The sequence below is a fragment of the Rhinatrema bivittatum genome, chromosome 16, assembly GCF_901001135.1.
Source record: "Rhinatrema bivittatum chromosome 16, aRhiBiv1.1, whole genome shotgun sequence".
Classification (NCBI taxonomy): domain Eukaryota; kingdom Metazoa; phylum Chordata; class Amphibia; order Gymnophiona; family Rhinatrematidae; genus Rhinatrema; species Rhinatrema bivittatum.
In genome coordinates this window covers 38,166,934-38,191,302 of record NC_042630.1, presented here as the reverse complement: position 1 = coordinate 38,191,302, position 24,369 = coordinate 38,166,934, and the positions used below count along the sequence as shown (strand labels likewise).

At 50.2% G+C, this 24,369-nt stretch overlaps 1 protein-coding gene across 7 annotated transcripts in view; it reads left to right on the top strand.

Moving 5' to 3' along the window:
* The window catches only part of USP21 (ubiquitin specific peptidase 21), a 79,578-nt gene that overhangs the window by 33,536 nt on the left and 21,673 nt on the right, over positions 1-24,369 (top strand). For 5 of the 7 annotated variants that reach the window (XM_029580595.1, XM_029580596.1, XM_029580601.1 and 2 more), the window contains exons 4-12: positions 2,002-2,061; positions 5,173-5,296; positions 5,883-5,994; positions 8,185-8,322; positions 12,034-12,098; positions 21,092-21,195; positions 21,551-21,637; positions 21,832-21,913; positions 22,580-22,687. In XM_029580595.1, the coding sequence (XP_029436455.1) occupies positions 2,002-2,061; positions 5,173-5,296; positions 5,883-5,994; positions 8,185-8,322; positions 12,034-12,098; positions 21,092-21,195; positions 21,551-21,637; positions 21,832-21,913; positions 22,580-22,687 (880 nt within the window). The remainder of the gene's footprint in view (positions 1-2,001; positions 2,062-5,172; positions 5,297-5,882; positions 5,995-8,184; positions 8,323-12,033; positions 12,099-21,091; positions 21,196-21,550; positions 21,638-21,831; positions 21,914-22,579; positions 22,688-24,369) is intronic. The other 2 variants (XM_029580597.1, XM_029580600.1) reach the window with 1 other exon arrangement.

Here is a 24,369-nt window from a genome sequence, read left to right as displayed (position 1 = left end):
CACGCTTCTTCAGTCGCCGGAGAGAGCGCGGAGGGAGTGGATGCCCTGGTCCTCCCGTGGCCGCCATATCTTTCTTTTCCACCATGGCCCCTGGTGGGCAGGATGCTCCGCAGAATAGAAAGCCATCAGGGGACCGTGGTTTTCGTCACCCCAGAATGGCCCAGGCGACCCTGGTTTGCGGACCTGCTACAGCTGGTGATCGACAGGCCAATCAGGCTGGGGCACCTCCCCCAGCTCCTACATCAGGGCCCGGTATTTTTCGAGCAGGCAGAATTCTTCTGTCTTGCAGCCTGGCTTTTGAGAGGCGCCGCCTCCGGCGTCGGGGCTACCTGGAGGCGGTAGTATCCACGCTATTGCGGGCACGAAAGACATCTGCCTATGTTCGAGTCTGGAAGGTGTTCGAGCTATGGTGTACCACCCAGGCCACGAGACCCGCTAAGGCTTCTGTTCCTCAGATCCTTCAGTTTCTACAGGCGGGGGTGGAAAAAGGGCTCACCTATAATTCACTACGGGTTCAGGTGGCCGCCCTTGGTTCGCTGTTGAGCGATGGGGGCTCTCTTCTACAGCATCCTGACATTGCTCGTTTTCTCAAGGGTGTCAAGCATATGCGTCCTTCGTTACGGGACCCTTGTCCCTCCTGGAGTCTTAACCTTGTGCTTTGCTCCCTGTCGGGACCACCGTTCGAGCCGCTGCGCAGCGCAACGATAAAGGATCTCACTCTCAAGACTGTATTTCTTGTGACCATCTGTTCCGCTCGACGCATCTCGGAGCTGCAGGCTCTGTCGTGTAGAGAGCCCTATCTCCGTTTCTCCGACTCTGGAGTTTCGCTTCGCACCGTTCCCTCCTTCCTTCCGAAGGTGGTTTCTGCATTCCATGTGAACCAGACGGTGGAGTTGCTGTCCTTCTCTTCCTCAGAGCCGAAGTCTCTCCGTCTCTTGAATGTCAAGCGCACTCTGCGCCTCTATCTGGAGGCTACAAATGAGTTCCGAACCTCTGACCATCTCTTTGTACTCTGGGCCGGTCCTAAGAAGGGGTCTCAGGCCTCGAAGACTACCATTGCCAGATGGCTGAAGGCCGGCATTGCTGCTTCTTACATTGGGGCGGGTCGGACTCCCCCACCCGGAATCGTAGCGCATTCTACACGTTCTCAGGCGGCTTCCTGGGCGGAGGTTCGCTCGGTATCCTCGCAGGAAATTTGTAGGGCAGCCACCTGGAAATCGTTACACACGTTCTCGAGGCACTATCGTCTGCACCTCGCCTCTTCGGTCTCTGGACACTTTGGCGAGCAGGTTCTCCGAGCAGGCCTTGCAGGACCCCACCCGATTTAGGGAAGCTTGGGTACATCCCACTGTCTGGACTGATCCAGGTACGTACAGGGAAAAGAAAATTATTATTTACCTGCTAATTTTCGTTCCTGTAGTACCATGGATCAGTCCAGACGCCCACCGCGTTTGGGTTCTTGATCCTGCTCAGCTCTGCGCTGCTTCTTGCTCGCAGTGTTCTGTGTCTTCACAGTTGTTTCTTTTCGCTGTTTTTCACAGCTCCCTACAAGTTGGTAGGATGTTTGCAGTTACTTGTTGCGGTTACAATTGTTTTCATTATCTGTTTCCACAAACTTGATCCTTCGGGGGTTTCTACTCGGGCTTTGATATACTCGATACTGAACTCCTGCAGAGGGGGTAGTAGTATATATGGATACGCCCCCTCAAAGCTTGTGCTGACTCCATCTGCTGGATTGGGGACATAACCCACTGTCTGGACTGATCCATGGTACTACAGGAACGAAAATTAGCAGGTAAATAATAATTTTCTTGTAGCTCTGTTGGGGGGGGGGGGGGGGGGGGGGGGGAGGGGAGCTGTAAGAGGCCCTAGGTTGGAAGCAGAAGACTGCAGGTTTCAGTCCTGTGATCCCTGCCTCGTAAAATCAGCTGCAGAACTCTTCCAGTGAGTGTCAGCCGTAGTTTGTAATGTGTCTTTTTTTTCTCTTTTCCCTTCTCCCAGCCACAGCAAGCTCTTAGCCTGGGGACAGGGCGTGTAGGACTTAGAAACTTGGGTAACACGGTAAGTAATCTTTATGTTTCAGCTCACATTCATTTGAGCTTGGGATGATTGTCAAACAAATACGCTGACACCAAACCAACAAAAAGAGCGCAAATATTTTTGTTGCTATAATGTTTGCCCGGTATCTAATTAGAGAGACAAGTGCCACGTAGAAGGCAAGATGTTTAGCGTTTTTAATTCTTTTTAGTGATTTTCTTTTTTTTTATGCAGTTTTAAAAAAAAAAGCAGTTTTATAGAGATGCAAATAAATTCCACTTTGAGAAGCAATTTAAAGTCCCATTAAAGTACAGAAAAGTTCTTTAAAAGCCTCTCCAAGATCTGTGTTACTGCCGGCCAGATGCCGAAACCAGGGCGGCGGGTTGGAAGTGCTGAGACCTCTTTAACACACTCGCTCTCTAGCCCCAGAAGCAGACATTTTAGTCGAAACGCTGCCAGCATCGGGCCCATGAAATTGTGATCAGCAGGGAACTTTCCATCATTCAGCTAAATTCTGTGTTTAATGCTCCCTAGCCATCACTAACACAGATCCTGGAAGAAACATAGAAACATAGAAATGACGGCAGAAGAAGACCAAACGGCCCATCCAGTCTGCCCAGCAAGCTTCACACATTTTTTCTCTCTCATACTTATCTGTTTCTCTTAGCTCTTGGTTCTATTTCCCTTCCACCCCCACCATTAATGTAGAGATGTTTCTATGTTTCGCTAAAGAAAACACCAAATTTCATCGACGGATGTCGACAGAAAAGACTTCGGGCTTCAAAAAATGCCCGGCCTGCAACCGAACAATGTCCATAACGGACCCGCATGTCGAATGCGTTCGTTGCCTTGAGAGTTTTAAGACGTGTTCTGTACTTTACGCAGACTTTTAAATTGCTTCTCAGAGTAAAAGAAAGCTTGCCAATGTATTTACATATCTATAAAACTGCTTTTTTTAAATTGCATCAAAAAATCACTAAAATGAATTTAAAAACGCTAAACATCTTGAGGGAAGACAAAGCCTTATAGGCGGCACAAGTCTCTCTAATTAGATGCCGGGCAAACTTTATAGCAGCAAAAACATTTGTAGCCTTTTTGTTGGTTTGGTGTTGACATAGTATTCTTAGGGTGTTTTCAGATTAGAGGCATTTGGGCGTCCTGAACAAACATCCTTGAGCCATGTACTGTTTTTGCTTTACCAACAGTTACAAGGTGTACATGAAATTATTCCAGTACTGACACACACACACACACACACACACACACACACAGAGCTTTGCCAATGCACCTCAGTCCTTCCCATGCTATTCCAGTACTGAATCTACGCTGTGCAGCTCGGATCGTGCCCTCGAGGTGTGCCTGATGTGCGGTGCTCCTGCTGACACAGCGCACCCTGCCAATTGTAGCAAACTCTGGTAGGCTGACTTTTCCAAACCTTGCTCTGACAGCTTTTAAGATAGGAGGAGCATAAACCTCTCTCTTCCCAATTAGGCTACGGAGTTTTGGGGGGAGTCAGGGTGCCCCTCGCCTGCTACATTCTTCCTTCAGATGGGCGGATGGGGAGAGCTGCCAGCTACATGCACTGCATAATCAGGTCGCCCTTGCCCTGCTACACATTATTTAATCAGGCAACTGGAGGGGGTTCCAGTGCCCTCGACCCACTACATGTGCTTTTTAATTGGGCAGCTAAGCAGGATGTTCTGGGGGCACCCTTGACCTGCTATCTTTATTGTTTAAATTGAGTAGGTAGCAGGAGGATTTGAAAGCCCTGCTACATTTATCATTTCATTGGGTGGAAGAGAGAGGCCCTGGAATTTTTAATCAGCTGGAAGGGAGGAATAGGAGGTGCTGCTGGGGATCACAAAATAATTTTGAATTGAGCAAGAGAGGACTTAACTGACCAGCACTGATTTTCAACACTGGGCGGCAAAGTGGCTCACCTTTAACCACTTAGATTTAGGATGATTTTCAGCCCAGAATGTAGACAGCGCGATTGAACTGGAAATCACCCTAACCTAGGCAGCCAAAATCTGGCTGCTTAAATTTGGCACGTGGTCTCTTCTTGAAAACTGGCCTTTTCATCATGCAGACTGATGGCTTAAACTCCTTTCTTTCCTGCAGCCTGGGTATGAGCTCAGGTTTTCGGAGTTCTCACTGTAATTCACTGCACCAGCAAATCCTAACTGGTGCTTTTTTAAGATGGAAACTATAGCTAGAAAGATTTCTTAAATGGAGCTTGTAGAATCGTAGCGCATGAGGCCCCCTGCCCAGTCGTATTCCTGCTGCAGTGCCGTAGACCCCCAGCTGATCTCTGGCTTCCCCCTCACGTCCTCACAACCAGGGATCCTCTCTGCTTATCCTGAATTGTTTTGCTGTTTTTGCCATTGTATAGCGAGGTCAACAAAAACTGATTGAGCTTGTGGGGGTCCATGAGCACAGGCAGTGCTCTCCCGGTACACCACCTCGGTATGGTGAGTTAGAGATTCAGTGTGGCAGATGTGACTCTCAAGGGGAGAAGTTGGTGAAAGAAGAATAGTGTGAAAAGGAAAAAAAAAAAAACAACCCAAAAAGCTAGTGCAAAAAGTGACTGGAAGGCTCCTGTGTAATGCAGCATTCAGGACATCTTTGTAATTTATCACAAACCCCTTCAAGCAGACCCATCAAGGAGACATTTTCTATGATTCATTATGGGGTGTTTTGCTGTGCTGTCACTGCTGCTTTAGTGGGTTAGGTTTTATATTTTTCGAGGCTTTGGGTTTTATGAAGGGAGGGGATGAGGTGGGTTTAGTTAATTGGTTGGGTGATTGATAAGCCCCTCGGTGAGTGATGGGGGCTGGCCAGATTGTTGAATGGATGGAGATCTGATTATGTATGGTTTATTATTGTTAATGTATTTATGAATTCTGTATTTTTAGGACTTAGATTATGTATTGTAGGATGTATTTATGTGGTGTTTGTTTTTAATTGCTGTAAGCCGTATTGGACTAAGAATGCAGTATATAAACTCAAGATTACATTAGGTTAGATTTCAGAGCTGGGATGCTGGGGCACTGGGTGATCCCTTTTTTGGCTCCAAGACCAGTTTGACTGCATTTGATATAATATCTTTTTTTTTTTTTTTTATGTTCCTTACAGTGCTTCATGAATGCCGTCATTCAGTGTCTGAGTAGCACCCAACCCCTCCGGGACTACTTCCTGCGGAGAGAATACCGTCAGGAACAGCCTAGTAGCTCCCGCTCACAGCAGGAGCTCACAGAAGGTGGGATATCGGGATGGGGGTGTGCAGTCTCTCTGGGGCTGGGCCTCAGAAGCACTCGTCACCTGGAAATGAAATACAAGGCTCATCTTGAGTCCATGTGAGCCCCGGCTAGGGCAGGAAGCCAGAGTGAGGCCAGGCATGTGTGGCTGAGGAAGTGAATCACCATGTCAGGAGGAAGTGTGCCTAATGTATTTGGAGATACCGCAAAGTTCCTCAAATGCTATTAATAATGAGATGCTCAGTGAACTCATAATGAACCAAAAGAGCACTGAGGCTCACGGCATAATGGCCAGGGGACTCTGCCAAAGCTCATGGGGGGGTGGGAGGAGTAAATCCACTAGAGGAAAGTGCCAAGGCTCACCTGGCCTTATTGGCTGGGCGGAGAGCATTGAGGCCTGTGGAAGGCATATTGGGCTGAGGGGAGAATGCAGAGGCTCACCCAGGTGCATTGGCTGGGTGCAGAGCTTTGAGGCTCTTGGGAGGTGTATTGGGTTGAAGAGAGTGCCAAAGCTCACGGGGGGGGGGGGGATTTGGGCTGGGGGGGGAGAGAGCCGTTGCTCACCAGGTTTTGTTTCCTCTCCCTCAGTGTTTGCTGATGTCATTGCTGCCCTGTGGCACTCCGATACTTCAGAAGCTGTGAATCCCGGGTGGTTCAAAACCGTCTTTCAGAGATATGTTCCTTCCTTCACGGGATACAGGTAGAGAATGAAGAAAAGCAGTGTGCGCTTTACTTACAGGCCCTGGCTTGTATCTGTACCTAGGAACCTTCCTCTTTTCCAAAGCCATTTCTGCAGCGATCCAGTGCTATGGAAATCCGAGAAGGATCCCAGATAAGCGAGAAGCCACCACACATCCCCACACAGTTGCAGAGTGCTACACATCAAGGGATGGTGAATTTCACAATCAACCCTGTCACTATGATCACACGACTGCCGTCCAGCCATATCAGTAAAAAGACCTGTCCTAGGAAGAGTCTCAACTCGATGATAATTAAGTTGGCACATAGTCTTGAAAAGCTTCGTGCCGTGACCTCAAACAAACTTTGTAGGGACTTGTATGATTAGTGCCACATTCAGAGGCATGTCTCATGCTGCTACCAAAGCTTGAGCTTTTAAGTTTCAGATAATGAGGTTTAAACAGCTGCTTGCATGATCCCGACTGTGCTGGATTTTGATTGAGACAGTCTGCCGTTTTAGTGGAGAATTTGAGAGGGTGAAGCCTCAAGTTTGCTTGAGTGAGCCTAGCTGCTCACTCCAGGAATCCAGGATGATGCCAAAATCACCAATAATGGATGGTAGCAGTTTTGGGTGTGCCCTGATCAGATTCAGTGATTTTTAAACAAGTGTGGTCACTGCATGAAGTTTTGTGTAGCATCTCATTCAGCCTATCGTGGCTTAAGTGTCTGTTTGAGATCATCGTGTCAGCTCTTCTTAGGACAGGTTTTTGGTGCCTCATCTCGACGAGATGTTTTGTCTGTGGAAGCTTGCTGTAAGGTCTTGAAGACACAGATTTGCTGTGTTGCTGGTGTCAGAAGTCTTCACACAGCATCCACCCCCACCCCCCCCCCCCCCCCCACACACACACACACACTCTGAGGCAGGAGGCCCTTTTGGTTTCAAAACAGCTGCTGCTGTCAGGTCCTGTTGAGTTTGTTCCTTTAGTGCTGATGCAGCTTAATAGGGAAGTGGTTTCCTGCTTCTCTCTATTTTTATGGCATTCTGCACCATCATTTTTACATTTTCTTTTAGAACCATTTTTTGTGTGTGTGTGTGTGTGTGTGAGCTAGATATTTGTCCAATTTCCCCCCCCCCCCCTCCCCCCCAATATGAGCAAAACAGTGAGTGTGAGCTATGGTTTGTAAGGTCTTGAGTCCTGCGATGCAAATGGTTCTTTTGTGGGCTGTTTCAAGTAATATTAACAGTCCTGTGACTGGAGCCAGTGACCAGACAAAGAACAGCGAGAGAGTCTGTTAAAACAGGAGTAAAATCCCAGGATAGTTGCAAATGAAGGCTGCTGGTGCAAGGAATCCCAGTCCTGGTTCCAATCGAGCTGGAAGAGAAAGGAGGAGCTACCCAGCGATGTCGCAGAAACCCAGCTTCCCACAGTGGGGAGGGCTTTGCGACATCGCTAGCAAGCATGGCTGCTGCAGTGAAGCGCTCTCCTCAAGGGGCATTAGCTCACAGACCTGCTTATTACTCAACCAGGGGGAGCCGTCACTTTGGTTGCCGCCTTGAATTTTCTGCATGGAATTCCCCTTTTAAACTGCCGACAAGCTCCTCAGGGAGGTGGCAGGATTTTAGTCACGGGAGATAGTTAAGAACAGGTTAGACGTACTTCTGTCTGGTTTAGATGCAGTGGATTCTGCCGGGAGGCTGCTGGAGCTCTTGCATAGTCGAGCCTTCACTGTTTGTGTTTATCTAGAAGACAAAAAGAGGAAACACAAAAGATGTCAGTGGATAAAAAAAAACCATTTGGTCCATCCAGTCTGTGGTACTGTGGGAAGATAAGGAGCAAACTCCCTGGGAAAAATTGCTGGACCTTTACGTGCTGCAGACACATGATGAAAAATTGGACCTTTCATGATGAGGACGACAAACGTTAAGCCCTGTTTTTTGGTCCTGAGCCCACTGCAGCAGCAGCTTACAGTAGAGAAAAAAAATAAACTTAAGACTGAACTTGGATCTTTCTTGTACCCATTAGTTAATCCGTATTGCACACAGCACTTGGCACAACGTTTGTCAGTCAGGCCTCTCTTATGTAGTTTTCACTTTCCTATACTTAATTTGTCCTGTTAACATATTGTTTGATTCTATAGTTGTGTGCACAGAAATTAGCAGACATGTTTTGTCTGCCGGGTCGTTAACTATAATGGGTTTCTGTTCTTGCAGTCAACAGGATGCTCAGGAGTTCCTCAAGTTTTTAATGGACCGGCTCCATGTGGAAGTCAACAGAAAGGGCCGACGGACTCCCAGCATCCTCTCTGATACAAAGCGCCCATCTATGCTGGAACCCTCAGACGCCCCCAGGTAACCAGGCCTCTGGCTCTGAGCTCACGTCGTGGTGGGCAAGGTGTTGGCAACTTGCCTTCCCTGTAAGTATCCGGATCAGTCCGGACTCCTGGGTTATTCATGCCTGCCAGCAGATGGAGACAGAGAGAGTTTCATGACACTGCCTCACAAACCCCAGTGCCACCTGCAGTTCCTCAGTATTTCTCTGACTCCAGCAGATGGCAGAGGCTGGGAAACCCGCAGTTCTACCCTTTTTTTCTAGGACTGTGTTCTTTTGAGCCTTCTTCCCGGGGGTTTCCTTTTTGGTGGCCTCAGTTTTTTTTGGAGGGTCCGGTGGAGGAGGACGGCCTGGGGTTGTTACCCTTTTGAGTTTCCGTCTGTGCACCGGTGGGGGGGGGAGATGCACATCTGGTTGTCCAGATCCCTCTTCTCTCGGGGCAGGCTCCTAGGGGGTTTTTCGCTTTGGCTCAGCCCCTGTTTCTGAGACCGCCTGTTCCTTTTTATTGCAGGTTTTAGGTCTCCGTTTTGTTTTTTGTTTCTCTGGTAAAGTTCTTTTAAAAAAAAAAAAAAAGAAAAACAGGATAAAGTCAGACAAGCTTAGCGGGTGACTTCCTCCTCCTGTGCTGGTAAGATTGGCTCAGTTCGGGGGGCAAGGGGCTTGAAATGTGTGCCTTGTACATTGGATTGGTTCTGCCAGCACATGATCCACTGGAGGTCAGTTTGACTTGCGCCATTGGATTTGGTCCAGTGAGATCTCAGTCCTGTTGCACTTGTTTTCTGTGTTTGGGGGGTGGGTGTGGAAGGGAACTTTAATTCTTATCCATAATATGACCAACTCTGCCTCTGCCCCTTCCCCGCAGGAATATTATTTAATCTCCCTTTGCCGTTGTAGTCTGTCTCCTGTTCTACTAATACAGACTGGTGCCCAGGTCTGTAAATATGTGGGAAAGCAGCAACCTGACAGATGATGGCAGAAAAAAAAAAGATCAAAATGGTCTATCCAGTCTGCCCAGATAACGTCATCCATATTAGTTTGATGCACACAGAAAACCCCTTCTGCAGTCCGACACCAACTCCCCTTCCCTGCACATCATTCCTCTGTCCCCCATATCTGAACTGAGCATGGCCTCCACCTTTTCGACTAATAGGCTATTTCAGGTGGCACTGCCTGCAGTAAAACCATTCCTGTTCCTACGCCAGATCAGTCCAGACAGGTGAGTTTTGCATCCCTACCAGCAGATGGAGGCAGAGAGCAAAACCTCTGAGGTACTGCTACATAACCAGTGTTTGTCTGTCTGCAGCAGATGGTAGAGGTGCAAACCTGCAGTCTGAATTAAAAAAAAAAAAAGAGAGAGAAGTTTTTAGGAAGAAGTTCCAGAGACTCCCTGAGGTGTTAAGCTCCTTCATGGACCATCCCTCAGGAGGAGCAGGGTGACCGGGGGTTGGAAACCCCCTGGCTGGTATTCGTCCTTGACTGACTGGAGGTCCTCCTGAGTGTTCGCTGAGCTGTCAGGGAGAAGGCTGAAGGAGCAGTCTAAGGCAGAGAGTACGCCTGGGACAGCAGGAGCTGTCAACGTTTTCAGAAGGGGAAGTCTAAGGGAGTTTTCTCTTGTCCTTTCGGCCCGAGGGTCCCAGGGGTTTGAGGGAAGTCGCAGTCGAGCGGTCGTGCCGGGGAGCCTGGTGGGCGGTTACGGGTGCGGCTTAGCCTTGTATGCCGTTTAGGCCGGTGATGCCGCAGAGCTCCATTGGTCGCTGCACCTTTTTCCTGCGCGCCGCCCAGGCCAATTTTCTTCAACGATGTGCGGTGATTTAATCGTGTGTGTGTGTGGGTGTGGCCTATGGGCGCTTTTAAGGGCGCAGAGTTTATGATGGCACCAAAGTCGCGTGTTGTGACCTGCAGGACCTGCGGGGGTCTGGTCCGCTCGGCTTAGCAGTAGGTCCCTGTGCTCTGGCTGCATGGCGGGTGAGGAAGGGACCTCGACAAGGGGGGGCCTTGGAGAAGAGGGGCCCTCTGGGGGCCACGGCTACTGTATTGGGAGGCCCCAGGGGACAGCTGTGCCCACGGGGGGGGGGGGGGGGGATCACGGGCAGGATTCCACTCCCCCCTCTGTCGCTTGTGGTGCAGAAGAGAAGGGACAGGGGAGGGGATTCGCACGGCAGCCTTCTTGAGCAGGGGGTTGAGGATCCTGAAGATTTTTCGCCGGAGTTTGTTCTGCTCCTCCATAAAGCCTTCCTGGTGAGGAAGGGGATGGGAGTTAAGCATCCGAAGGGGAAGCCTCCCCATTGCGGTCCCTTCTGGAGGGTCCCTGTGATCAGACTCTGAGCCTGCTGCGACGCCTGGGGCCGCGCAAGTTCGTAGCCTGATCCCGGGAATGTGGAAGATTCTGATGGGGGACCCTTTGGATTTGCAGGGGGGAGGTCCAGATGCGGATAAGGATGATCCAGTTCCAAACGAGTTTCCAAGGCTGGTCTGCTTGTTTAAGAAGGACGAGTTACGTCCCCTTATTCCCCAGGTGCAGCAGGAATTGGAGGTTAAGGTGACTCGGGAGGCGTCGGATAATGAGGGCATTGAAGCCAGTCCTGGATGGACATTGGGGCCCGCCTAGTGCCTTTCCCTTGCCTTAAGAAGATTCGCAAGCTGGTGAGCCGGGAGTGGACTTTCAGGAAGCGCAATAACCTTGCCAACACCCAGGCTCACTTCCCATCGCCAGGTTTTGCCAGAATCCCCACAGCCAGCAAGGTTTGTGATGCTGTGGTAAAAAACCAGATCCGACCTCCACATGCTTGTTGCCGTTTGGGTTTTTTACCATGGTCCCTCCAGTCTTTTGAGGGCCAATAAATCTCAGAATCTGCTTAACCGCTGGGACTGCTGAGCGGCCAGAGGTCAGAACTTTTCCCCCAAGCCCTCCCCGCCCCTACATCCATTCAGTGCACGAGGCTCTGCACGATGGAGCCTAGAGTTTTAATCACAGCGAAGGAGGTTTCCGTGTACTCTGCAGTATAAGCTTCATGTCGATCCCAAACCCCCAATCTGGCTTTACCTAACAGACGTGGATTCAACAGTGATTTTACTATGGCTTCTCTTTTCTGTCCCAGTGGGCAAATTGTAAGCAAAACTCGCTTGCTCAGCAGTTTAACGAGGTTATAGAATAGGGATGTCCTTGAGAGCCACAAACAGGCCTGGTTTTCAGGTGATCCATAATTAATATGCAGGAGAGATTTGCAAGCAGTTATATCTGTTATGTTATACCCATAAGAATTTTTTTTTCATTCACTCCATTTCTAATTTTTACTGTTTAAAAGCCGCAGGTCTTGAATGTTTATTGTGTCATTATTTTAATTGTTAGTTTTAATTTGTTTTTATTTGTTAAGTTTACTTATTATGTATGTTTGGCTGTGAACCGTTTTGATTAATTCTTCCGAATTGTAAAAGCGGTATATAAACATTTTTAAATAAATAAATCTCATGCATATTCATTCTGGATATTCTGAAAACCAGGTCTCTTCGTGACTCTTGAGGGCCAGAGTTGGCCCGCCCTGCTTTAGAAGTTGGGATGTGAGTTCCCAACCAGACATAACGGGCAGAGACTGCTTCTTAGAGTAACACAAGCATGGCTTTAATTTTATTTACCTTTATTCAATTTATATTCCCCTTTTCAGGCACTTCAAAGCAGATTACACTCTGGTTCTGTAGTATTTATAGGTGTGACTTTTCTCTTCTTTTTAAAGTGATGATGAAAGAGCCAGTCACATGTGGAAACGTTACTTGGAGAGAGAAGACAGCAAAATAGTAGGTGAGAATTATTTTTCTCCTTGGAGTGGTGCCAAGGACCGATGTCCCTTGAGATGTTACCAGATAGCCTTCTTATTGTGTATGCAACTAAAGGCTTCACAGATGGATCATGGAAAAGAGAGGATAGATTTCTTCTTTTATAAATGAGTATCTGTGTGTTAAAGTAGGGAGTGTCTGAACTGGAATATGGACACAAGAATACAGAGCCTGTCACCTCTAGGGCTGGGTGCAGGGATACAGAGCCTGTCACCTCTAGGGCTGGGTGCAGAGATACAGAGCCTGTCACCTCTAGGGCTGGGTGCAGGGATACAGAGCCTGTCACCTCTAGGGCTGGGTGCAGAGATACAGAGCCTGTCACCTCTAGGGCTGGGTGCAGGGATACAGAGCCTGTCACCTCTAGGGCTGGGTGCAGGGATACAGAGCCTGTCACCTCTAGGGCTGGGTGCAGAGATACAGAGCCTGTCACCTCTAGGACTGAGTGCAGGGATACAGAGCCTGTCACCTCTAGGGCTGGGTGCAGGGATACAGAGCCTGTCACCTCTAGGGCTGGGTGCAGGGATACAGAGCCTGTCACCTCTAGGGCTGGGTGCAGAGATACAGAGCCTGTCACCTCTAGGGCTGGGTGCAGGGATACAGAGCCTGTCACCTCTAGGGCTGGGTGCAGAGATACAGAGCCTGTCACCTCTAGGACTGAGTGCAGGGATACAGAGCCTGTCACCTCTAGGGCTGGGTGCAGGGATACAGAGCCTGTCACCTCTAGGGCTGGGTGCAGGGATACAGAGCCTGTCACCTCTAGGGCTGGGTGCAGGGATACAGAGCCTGTCACTTCTAGGGCTGGGTGCAGAGATACAGAGCCTGTCACCTCTAGGGCTGGTGACTGAGGATGGGCACAGGGATACACAACTTGTCTCCTCTTGGACTAAGATGGCACAGGGAAGGGATGCAGATATACACAGCTTGTCACTTCTAGGAATAGATGGGTTAGGGGATTGGTAAGTAAGCCGAGAGAAAGACTCAGTATTCCATTAGGCATCTATTGTACCTATAAAGGCCTGTGACCTAACCATCGGTTTAAGACTGGTCTGTATGCTAGCTGTATCCCCAGCAGGCAGAGAGTGCTTGCTTAAAAATAATCTGAAAGAGCAAAAGGCAGGAAGTGTGAATGGAAGCTCTTGCGTCACAAGTTTCTTCTCCCGCAACCGAGGCAGGTTTAGCAGTGTGCTCCTCTAGGACCCTGTATAATCCCAGCACTGCTCAGCACTTTCTCCATGCTAGGAGCCTGGGCTGGGCCAGGGAATGGCATCTAGGTGGCTGGAATGCAAGAAAGCGCAGTTGCTTACTTGTAACAGGTGTTCCCTGTAGATACCCAGATCAGTTCAGACTGCCTTCCAGCAGATGGAGACAGAGAAAAACTTGAAGAGCACCCCCTCTTAATGTGGTGTGCCACCTGCATCTCTTCATATTTCTCTGTCACCAGCAGATGGAGGTGGAAAACCCTGCGGTCTTGCCCTGTGTTTTTAGGGGTTAAGACAATCTCTCCTTAAGAAAAAGAAACGGGATCAAGCAGGACAAACAGGTACAACTTTCCCAGGAGGTTGGCAGGTCCTAGTGGGACCATCCCCCCTGGTAGTAGGTTTGAGGAGCTGGGGTTGGTGACTCCGCGGGGCTCCTGAACTTTAAGGCACCCAGGGTGATTACCAGTGGTCCGGTCCCGTCCCCCTCTTCCCTTTTGTTATCCCCTTCCCAGTCAACCAAATAAAAAAGAAAAGTAGCCTGTCAGCCTTCTTTGGTTTTTTAGTGGCTGTTGCAATTGGGCTTTGGGTTTTTTACAGGCAGTTTTGCTTTCTCTGCGGCATTTCTCCGGCGGCAGCCACATCTTTTCCTCTGCCCTGTCGGTGCCTCTCCGTGCTCCCCCTTGCTGGTCCGGCGCGCTGTGCTGCCTGCGGGGAGTCGGCTTCGCGGCTCTCCCACTCAGGGCTCTGTGCTAGGTGCCTCCTCGGAGGGGAAGGTACCTTGGATAGAGGGCCATGGTCGGCAGCTAAATCCCATGGTACCGCAAAGAGATCTGCCCCTCAGGAACCTCAGGCCGATACGTTCCCGCTGAATGTGGGAATGGCGGCCATTTTGAATACACTCGCAGATGTGCAGGCCAAGGCATCGCGGGGAGGGGATCTCCCGCCTGATTTGTCTCCAGTTCCAGGCAGTCCTGAGGACCTTTTGGATCCCTACCTGGACTTTTCTGAGGGTGAGTCCGATCCTCTGGTAGGGGAAGGGGGCAGCACTGTGCTTCTAATGCACAAAGCCTTTCTGGCTACCCAGGGTCAGCAGAGCGGGGCTTTGCAGTAGGGACGTCCTGAGGGGCCTCCCCAGAAGATTCCCAGATGCCTAGAGTCCCAGGGATCCCTTCGGGTGAAGAAGCTGCGGGGCTCCTCTCTCCCAAATGGACACGCCATTCAGGAGGCAGCAGGCGCTGGTGCTTCGGACCCTCTCACGGTTCCTTTACCCCTGCCAGGGGCAGATCCAGATGAGGACCTGGGGAAGGCATCTCCTCTGGAAGGTGATGATCTGAAAGTTGTTTGCCTGTTCCACATGGAAGAATTAGACCCACTCATCCCGTGGGTCTTGTCGGAGCTCGGGGTGGAGCTCCCCCAGGAAGTCTTACCCCAGGATTCAGTGGACCCGGTCCTGGCGGGATTGAGGGGTCCAGCGAAGACTTTTCCCTTTCATCCCATGGTTCAGCAGTTGATGATCCGGGAGTGGAATATGCCAGAGGCAGGCCTCCGAGTGCGTCGTGCTATGGACAAACTTTATCCTTTGCCTGAAGAAACCCTGAAGCTGTTGAAGTTCCCCAAAGTGGACACCTCAGTGTTGGCGGTGACGGAGAGAACCACTATCCCGGTAGCTGGAGTGGCGGCCGTCAAGGACCTCCAGGATAGGAAACTCTAGGTTCTCCTGAAGCGGATATTTGAAGTTTCAGCTCTGGGTATCCGAGCGGCTGTTTGCAGTAGCTTCATGCTCCAGGCGAGCATCCGCTGGGTACAACAGTTGTTGACTTACATAGAAACATAGAAACATAGAAATGACGGCAGAAGAAGACCAAATGGCCCATCCAGTCTGCCCAGCAAGCTTCACACATATTTTCTCTCATACTTATCTGTTTCTCTTAGCTCTTGGTTCTATTTCCCTTCCACCCCCACCTTTAATGTAGAGAGCAGTGATGAGCTGCATCCAAGTGAAATATCTAGCTTGATTCGTTAGGGGTAGTAGCCGCCGCAATAAGCAAGCTGCACCCATGCTTATTTGTTTTACCCAGACTATGTTATTAGCCCTTATTGGTTGTTTTTCTTCTCCCCTGCCGTTGAAGCAGGGAGCTATGCTGGATATGCGTGACGTATAAGTCTTCTCCCATGCCGTTGAAGCAGAGAGCCATGCTGGATGTGCATCGAAAGTGAAGTATCAGGCACATTTGGTTTGGGGTAGTAACCGCCGTAACAAGCCAGCTACTCCCCGCTTTGTGAGTGCGAACCCTCTTTTCTTCTCCCCTGCCGTTGAAGCAGAGAGCTCTGCTGGATGTGTGAAGTATCAGTTTTTCTTCTCCCCTGCCGTTGAATCAGAGAACTTTGCTGTATATGCATTGAAAGTGAAGTATCAGGCTTATTTGATTTGGGGTAGTAACCGCCGTAACAAGCCAGCTACTCCCCTCTTTGTGAGTGTGAATCCTTTTTTCCACATTTCCTCTTGCTGTTGAAGCTTAGAGCGATGTTGGAGTCACCGTAAGCCTGTGTATGTTTATTTAATAAGGGTATTGACTCCATGCAGTAGCCATCATTCTGGCGAGTCACCCACTCTTCATTGGCAGCCTCTTGACTTTATGGATCCACAGTGTTTATCCCACGCCCCTTTGAAGTCCTTCACAGTTTTCTGGTCTTCACCACATCCTCTGGAAGGGCATTCCAGGCATCCACCACCCTCTCCGTGAAGAAATACTTCCTGACATTGGTTCTGAATCTTCCTCCCTGGAGCTTCAAATCGAGACCCCTGGTTCTGCTGATTTTTTTCCTTCGGAAAAGGTTTGTCGTTGTCTTTTGATCATTAACACCTTTCAAGTATCTGAAAGTCTGTATCATATCACCTCTGCTCCTCCTTTCCTCCAGGGTGTACATATTTAGATTCTTCAATCTCTCCTCGTACGTCATCCGATGAAGATCCTCCTCCTTCCTGGTCGCCCTTCTCTGTACCGCCTCCATCTTGTCTTTGTCTTTTTGAAGGTACGGTCTCCAGAACTGAACACAGTACTCCAGGTGAGGCCTCACCAAGGACCTGTACAAGGGAATAATCACTTCCCTTTTCTTACTCGATATTCCTCTCTCTATGCAGCCCAGCATTCTTCTGGCTTTAGCTATCGCCTTGTCGCATTGTTTCGCCGACTTCAGATCATTAGACACCATCACCCCAAGGTCCCTCTCCTGCTCCGTGCACATCAGCCTTTCCCCCCCCATCGAATACAGTTCATTCGGATTTCCACTCCCCATATGCATGACTTTGCACTTCTTGGCATTGAATCTCAGCTGCCATATCTTCGACCACTCTTCCAGTTTCCTTAGATCCTGTCTCATTCTCTCCACTCCTTCCGGCGTGTCCACTCTGTTGCAGATCTTAGTGTCATCCGCAAAAAGACAAACCTTACCTTCTATCCCGTCCGCAATGTCGCTCACAAAGATATTGAACAGGACCGGTCCCCAACACCGATCCTTGCGGTACACCACTTAAAACCGCTCTCTCTTCAGAGAAGGTTCCATTTACCATCACACATTGTCTTCTGTCCGTCAACCAATTTGCAATCCAGGTCACCACCTCGGCACTCACTCCCAAGCTTCTCGTTTTATTCACCAGTCTCCTGTGCGGAACCGTATCAAAAGCTTTGCTGAAATCCAAGTATATGATATCGAGTGCTCTTCCTCTATCCAATTCCTTGGTTACCCAGTCAAAAAAGTCAATCAGATTTGTCTGACAGGATCTTTCTCTGGTGAATCCATGCTGCCTCTGGTCCATCAATTCTCCGGACTGTAGATAGTTCACTATTCTCTCTTTCAACAGTGACTCCATTACTTTTCCCACCACTGAAGTGAGGCTAACTGGTCTGTAGTTACCAGCCTCCTCTCTGTTCCCACTCTTGTGAAGAGGGACCACCACCGCTCTTCTCCAATCACTCGGCACCACTCCCGTTTCTAGGGATCTATTGAACAGGTCGCACAGCGGTCCCGCCAGCACATCTCTGAGCTCCCTCAGTATCCTTGGATGAATCCCATCAGGCCCCATGGCTTTGTCCACTTTCAGATTCTTTAGCTCTTCCCATACATTATCTACTGTAAATGGATTTTCCTCTGTTCCGCTTCCCTCCAGTTTCTTGTTGTGTAGAGATGGTCCTTCTCCAGGGTCTTCTTCAGGGACTTCCAGAAACCTTCAAACTCAGGAATCGGCACAGGCAGAGTGCTTGGAGGTGGGGGTTGCGAATGGAGCGGATGCCTTGTACGATCTTCTGCACACTTTCTCACAGACCATGGAGTCCACAGTTTCTGCGAGGAGGCTCCTGTGGCTACACAACTGGTTGGCAAATGTCTCTTCCAAAGCCCAGTTGAGTGCATTACCGTTCAAGGGGAAGTTTCTCTTTGGCGAAGATTTGGAGCAGCTGATTAAGTCCCTGGGAGAGAACAAGGTTCACAAGCTCCCGGAGGATAAGCCTAAGCCTTCCAGCCCGTTCTCGCTTTCGGGGACAACGGAGATTCCGTCAGAGCAGGGCGCAGCCTTTGGATCAGAGACAGCCTGCGGGCAGGCCGCACACCTGGGCTCCTTCCTTTTGGGGTTGTAGGCCCTCTCAAGACGGGGTCGCTTCCGCGTCTCTTAGAGCCAAGTCCTCTCAATGAGATGCGGTTGGCCCATCCCTCGATTCCTCGTGTAAGGGGACGGCTGTCCCAGTTTTATGAGAAATGGGCCAAAATAACCTCCGATCAGTGGGTTTTAAGCATCATAGAACATGGCTACGCTTTGGAATTTGCTCAGCCTCTCCAAGACAGACTGAGATCTCTGGGGGCAATAGTTCCCGTCCCCCAGGTGGAGTGGACGAAAGGGCGCTACTCCATCTATTTCATGATCCCCAAGAAGGAGGGGTCCTTCTGGCCGATCCTCGATTTGAAGAAGGTAAACAGGGCACTCAAATTCACGCATTTCTGGATGGTGACTCTGCGCTCTGTCATTGCGGCGGTCCGCAGCGGTGAGTTCCTGGCTTCACTGGATGTAACAGAAGCATTCTTGCACATAGCCATCCGCAAGGATCACCAGAGGTTTCTTCGCTTCATGACCCTCTGTATGCATTTCTAGTTGTGTGCCCTACCGTTCGGTCTGGCTACTGCACCTCGCACATTCACCAAAGTGATGGTGGTCGTGGCGGTGGCTCTCAGGAGGGAAGAGGTACTGGTTCACCCGTACCTGGACGACTGGGTCATCCAAGTGAAGTCGAAAGCCCTCTGCAAGACAGGGGTCACCAAATTCGTGAGTCTTCTGGAATCTCTCGATGGGTTGTTAATCAGGCCAAGAGCAACCTCCTCCCATCTCAGAGGCTAGACTTTTTGGGAGCCTGGTTTGACACCCACCCGGGGAAGGTGTTTCTCCCACCGGACTGGATTGCCAAATTGACGCAGCAGGTCCGTCGCCTCTTGTCGCTTCCATTCCCCAAGGTTTGGGACTATTTGCAGGTCCTCGGTTCCATGGTGTCCACCCTGGAGTTGGTCTTGTGGACATTTGCTCATATGAGACCTTTACAGTGAGTGTTACTCTCCCGTTGGGATCCAGAGTTGGAGGAATTTCAGGTCCCCTTACCTCTCACCAATTCCGCCAGGTCCAGTCTTGGCTGGTGGCTTGTCCCGGAGCCCTTGACTCGCGGGGTGGACCTCAAAGTTCCACAATGGGTTGTGGTAACCATGGATATCAGTCTCTCTGGCTGGGGAGCGGTCTGTCAGTCCTGCTCAGTTCAGGACCATTGGTCATCAGAGGAGACGAGCTGTTCCATCAATTGCCTGGAGACCAAGGCAGTTTGGTTGGTGCTGCAACACTTCCTACCACTGCTACACAACCGGGCAGTCAGCGTCCTGTCCGACAATGTGACGACGGTGGCCTACATCAACTGTCAGGGCGGCACCAAGTGGCTACCAAAGCGAAACAACTCATGGCTTGGGTGGAGCAATATCCCACATCGCCGGAACCAACAACGTACAGGTAGATTTCCTGAGTCGGCAGCGGATAGATCCAGGAGAGTGGGAACTTGCCGACCAAGCGATGGACCTCGTCTCTCGCAGATGGGGGCCTCTCCACCTGGACTTGATGGTTACTCAAAGAAATGCCAAAGCTCCTCGTTTCTTCAGTCGCAGAAGGGAACATGAAGCGGAGGGAGTCAATGCGCTGGTACTTCCATGGCCGACCATAGTACTCCTCTATGCCTTCCCTCCCTTGCCTCTGATCGGTCCCTTAGCAAGAACGCCCTCTCCTGATCCGTGCCAGCCTGGCCCTATGAAGTCCAGCTGAGTAAACGGGCAGAGATGAGACTTGGGGTAGTTGATAACGATCCCCAACGTTTGTAGCTCCTGCACCGTCGGGACCAGAGCACTCAGAGCCCCCCGCTCGGGAGCCGCTCTTGATCAACCAGTCGTCGAGGTACGGGAAAACATGTACCATTCAACGTCTGAGGTAGGCTGCCACCACCACCGCCAGGCATTTGGTGAAAATGCAGGGGGTGGAAGCCAACCCCAAGGGCAGCACTCTGTATTGGTAATGAGCCGCCCCACCACAAAACGGAAAAGAAGAGACTGAAGGGGGGGGGAGACCTTGCTTGGACGTGTGGATAGCGGCATGTTCAGTGTGCTGGTCAAAGCTTCTTGAAACCTTGACAAAAGTTTTCCGTGCCGGGCTCCATTGGATGATGTCACCCACATGTGAGCACTAACATCCTGCTTGTCCTGGGAAAAATAAATAAATCCCCTCTGTGTATTACTGCTCATTATTTCATTGGTATGGTAATACTCATTCTGGAGCAGCGTTACCCTACCATCTTAATTTCTTGATTCATCCACGTATCAGCAGTTCTGTCACTCATGCTGGTGGGGATTGATTCATGTAGTCTGTCTGAGCCATCAGGATCCCGGTGTGTTTGTCATTTGTGACTCTGTAAGGGGAGGAGGGCGGGAATGGTGTCTTAAAGACAGTTAAAGAACAGCAAAAAAAAAAAATCTAGCAAGCAGATAGGGAGGACCATGTTATCCCACCAAAAATTAAATTTGGTAACACAAAACCAATAAAGTCATTGAGAAAGAGATGCTCCATGCTTGGCCTTCTAAAAGGAAGTTGATCAGGTGGTTCATGTCATGTGGACAGGATGAGCCAGTCCTGGGGTTGTCCCTTCTGTAGTTCTTATTGAGCTTAGAGGAATGAGAACTACAAGTCCATGGATGCAATGAGAGTAACACCGGGACGTGCTATCGAGTCACCTTTTAAAGAGACTGCTGGGAGGCTTCCCTGCTTCCATGGGCAGGAAGCAGTCTGTGAAACAGTCCAGAACTTTGCTGTTTTAGTTCTGTAGTTTTGCCAGATTTATTTTTGGGGTGCAGGACACAGATCCAAGAAAATCCTGTCCTCCTGGCTCCACCCAGCTCACAGCAAGAGGTTCTTTTGTAATTCTGGAGCACCTCTCTGCCTGACACCTTTTACCACTGTGCAGGCCATGTGCCCAGCCTTGGAGTTCATTCAGACTGGGCCCCCATGGTAGGAAAGCATCAGGCTCTAGTGGATATGGGGGTGGGCGAGCAGAAGTCATATTTGTGTGAATGTGTATGCCTACCTTTGTGTAGTGCTGTGTGTGTGTGCCTTGGGGATTGGGAGGAGTAAAAGGATTATACAGAGAATGGACACATGTATTTATTTTTTTTTCTTCCTTCTTCCCTCTAGATCTCTTTGTTGGACAGTTGAAAAGCTGCCTGAAGTGTCAAGCTTGTGGCTATCGATCCCCCACCTTTGAGGTTTTCTGCGATCTCTCGCTTCCAATTCCAAAGGTACAGCGCCTCCCGACGTGTGTAGCTCCCACCGGGTCTGCAGAGCTTCAGCTCAGCTGCCGGCCCGAGGCGTCGTTCAGATTCTCTTTCTTCCGTGGATGCAGCTGAGACCAGGGCCCTCGGCTGGAGTGCTGAACTGAGATGGAGAGAGCGGTCTGGGAGTTGCCGATGTAACGTGGGGCTCTGCTTGGACCAGGGAGGTGCCAGGATGGTGGCAGCCCTGCTGGGACATGGGGAGAAGACCGTTCCCTTCTGTAAGAGGGGCTGGGTCTTGAGTCACCTTTGGGTACTAGGGCACAGTCTGAGGAAAAACCTGTTAGAGATGCTAACACCGTTCTCCATACTCTGTTTGCAGAAAGGTTTCACGAGTGGGAAGGTGTCGCTGCTAGACTGTTTTGCCCTTTTCACAAAAGAAGAGGAGCTGAACTCAGAGAATGCGCCAGTAAGTTAGACAGGCAGCCTCGTGTGGCTGCATAGACTTCAGCGAGCTCCGAGATGGATGTGTTCGGATGCTGTTGGGTGACTGTATGTAAGTCTGGGGGATTGGGAGGGGAGTTGGGAGTAAGCTCAGCGAGGAAGCCTTGGCTTGTCTCGCAGACTAAGAATAACGTTATTTCTTTTTCCTCTTTCCTGGAGCAGATCTGTGACCGGTGCAGGCAGAAAACAAAAAGCACCAAGAAATTAACCATCCAGCGCTTTCCTCGCATCCTCGTCCTGCGTATCCTTTCCGAGCTCCTCGCATGGCCTTCTGCCACTCAGTCTGCAAATAGCCTCCTTTGAAGAGAAAAGGCAGAATTACTTATTTGTAGCTGCTGTTCTCCAGAGATGACAGTCTAAGAAGCATGTTACCAGGCTAGAACAAGCTTTTCTCCTAAGTTTTACAACAGGGATAGGTAACCCTGGTCCTCGAATGTCACAGGCCGTTTTCAGTATATCCACAGTGGATATATTGCTTCCATTGCATGCAAATTAATTTCATGCATAGTCATTGTGGTTATCCAGAAAACTAAGGGCTTGTGGCCTACTCCTGTGCTACCAGTTTTACAAAGCTTTTCTGCCAGTAGAGGAGCCTGATTCTCCTTGCCCCTTTTTATATTGAGTCCCCTCCCACTTCTTCTAATCTGAGCTCTGCCCCTGCCACTCTGTGTGACCTTGGAACATGCTTCTTTATCTCCCTATGCCTTGGGTTTTGCAGCTGTTTCTGGTCCTTGTTATTAATGGCTCTGTTCCCTCTCCCGTCGGGTGCCGGGCAGTGAGCACCCCCGCCCCCTCCCTCCCCCCAGAGGTGGCCTCTCATGTGCTGCTGTGTCTTGGCACCACCTCTGGGGCCTGGCCACAATCCATAGTGCAGTGCCTGTGTCCTTAACTCATTGTCACCCTGCAGACTTGAACAGGTTTTTCACAACCAGGTTCTCCATCAAAAAATGCTCCATCCATGTAGACTTCCCTCTCCAGAAACTGTGCCTGAAAGAGTTTGCAAGTGAGAAGGCAGGTAAGTGTTCAACCCTCTGCCCTTGAAACAAAAAGGACTCGCAGCATTTTACAAAAAAAACCCCAAAAAACATTCTTTACTAGGCATTTGCTTCACTCGCCAGCCCCCCCCAGTGGGGGAATGGGGTGTGTGTGTGTGTGCGTGCGTGTGTGTGCGTGCGCGTGTGTGTGTGTTTGTGTGACCATGCCTGGGCACTTTCCACTTCCAGCCACCCTGAGATTGTCTGTGGATTAGGCAGGGGGGCGGAGGGGGGGCAGACGGTATGCACACAAACTTTCTCATACTCACACACCCATGCTTGCTTACACTCTCCCTTTTCTCCCTCTTACACACGCACGCACGCTACTCATTCTTTTCCCTCCTGCCCTGAATCCAGCAGCTTGATCCTCCTTCTTGGCGCCTGCGCAGGCCGCGGGACTCTCCCGCCTTCTTTACCTGCTCCACCCGCAGACTGGATGCTTCTGGCTTTTTTTTTTTCAGCACAAATGGGGCCCGAATGCAGTCCTCTTCCAGGGCCCACGATGCCCCCCCCCCTCCACACACACACACATTTTCTTCCTGTTGACGCAGACCCCAATGATATCTTGCTTTGGGCCCTCCGCCAGTGCTTGGCAACTTCAACAGCTGCTCCCAGAATCTGCCAGGGTTAGTGCGGAGACCCGGCAATTCCTTTAGAACGCCAGAGAGTGCCCGGGTCTGCATGTGGCTGGGGGAACTCTCTCCCCTTTCTTACCCCTGCGTACATGAGTGGGGAGGAAGGTAGTTGTGTAGATTGAGGTGTGTGTGTGTGTTGCATAGGTGTGGGCATTCTTTCTTTCTACTCCTTAACCTATATGGGGATAGAAGCAGGGTGAGGAAAGAGGAAATAATTGCGTTATTCTTAATCTGCGAGACAAGCCAAGGCTTCTCGCTGAGCTTACTCCCAACTCCCCTCCCAATCCCCCAGACTTACATAGTCACCCAACAGCATCCAAACACATCCATCTCGGAGCTCGCTGAAGTCTATGCAGCCACGCACGGCTGCCTGTCTAACTTACTGGTGCATTCCTGCCACGGCTGCTTAACCCTTCATTCAGGCAAACTCTGCCGGCAGGAAAAGCTCCAGTGCTGGTAGCGTGGAGCAGCGACAGGCTGGTGGGGTTTCTACTCCCTGCCAGCAAAAGAAAGGTCCCAGCGTCCCGCGGCAGCACACAATTGTGATTTGCTAGCATGGTTTCCACTCCTTGCCAGCAAAAGAAAGGTCCCGCAGTGGCGCAGGCTTGTGATCTGCTGGCAGGATTCCCACTCCTTGCCAGCAAAAGGACGATCTAGCGGCCAAAGAAGAGTCACTGTGGTGCCGCCAGCATTTTCCGTGCAGCCAGCAGCAGAGGAGGCCTTGCTGTGTGACTAGAGAAAAAGTCCAAAATGTGTGTGTGAAAGAGACTTGCCCTACGAGAGTGAGTGTCTGTGTGAGGGAGAGACTTTGTGAGTGTGTATGAGAGGAGATGTGTGTGTATATATGAGTGTATTTGTGCATGAATGAAAGGGAGGATGGGTGTGGATGGGTCTCTGTATGGGAGGGTGTGTGTCTGTATGACACACCCACCCAACCCCCACTGCCCTCTCCTACACACCCACACACCCACCCTCACCCACTCATATATATATATATCTATGGTGTGGATGTGTAGGAGAGGGCAGTG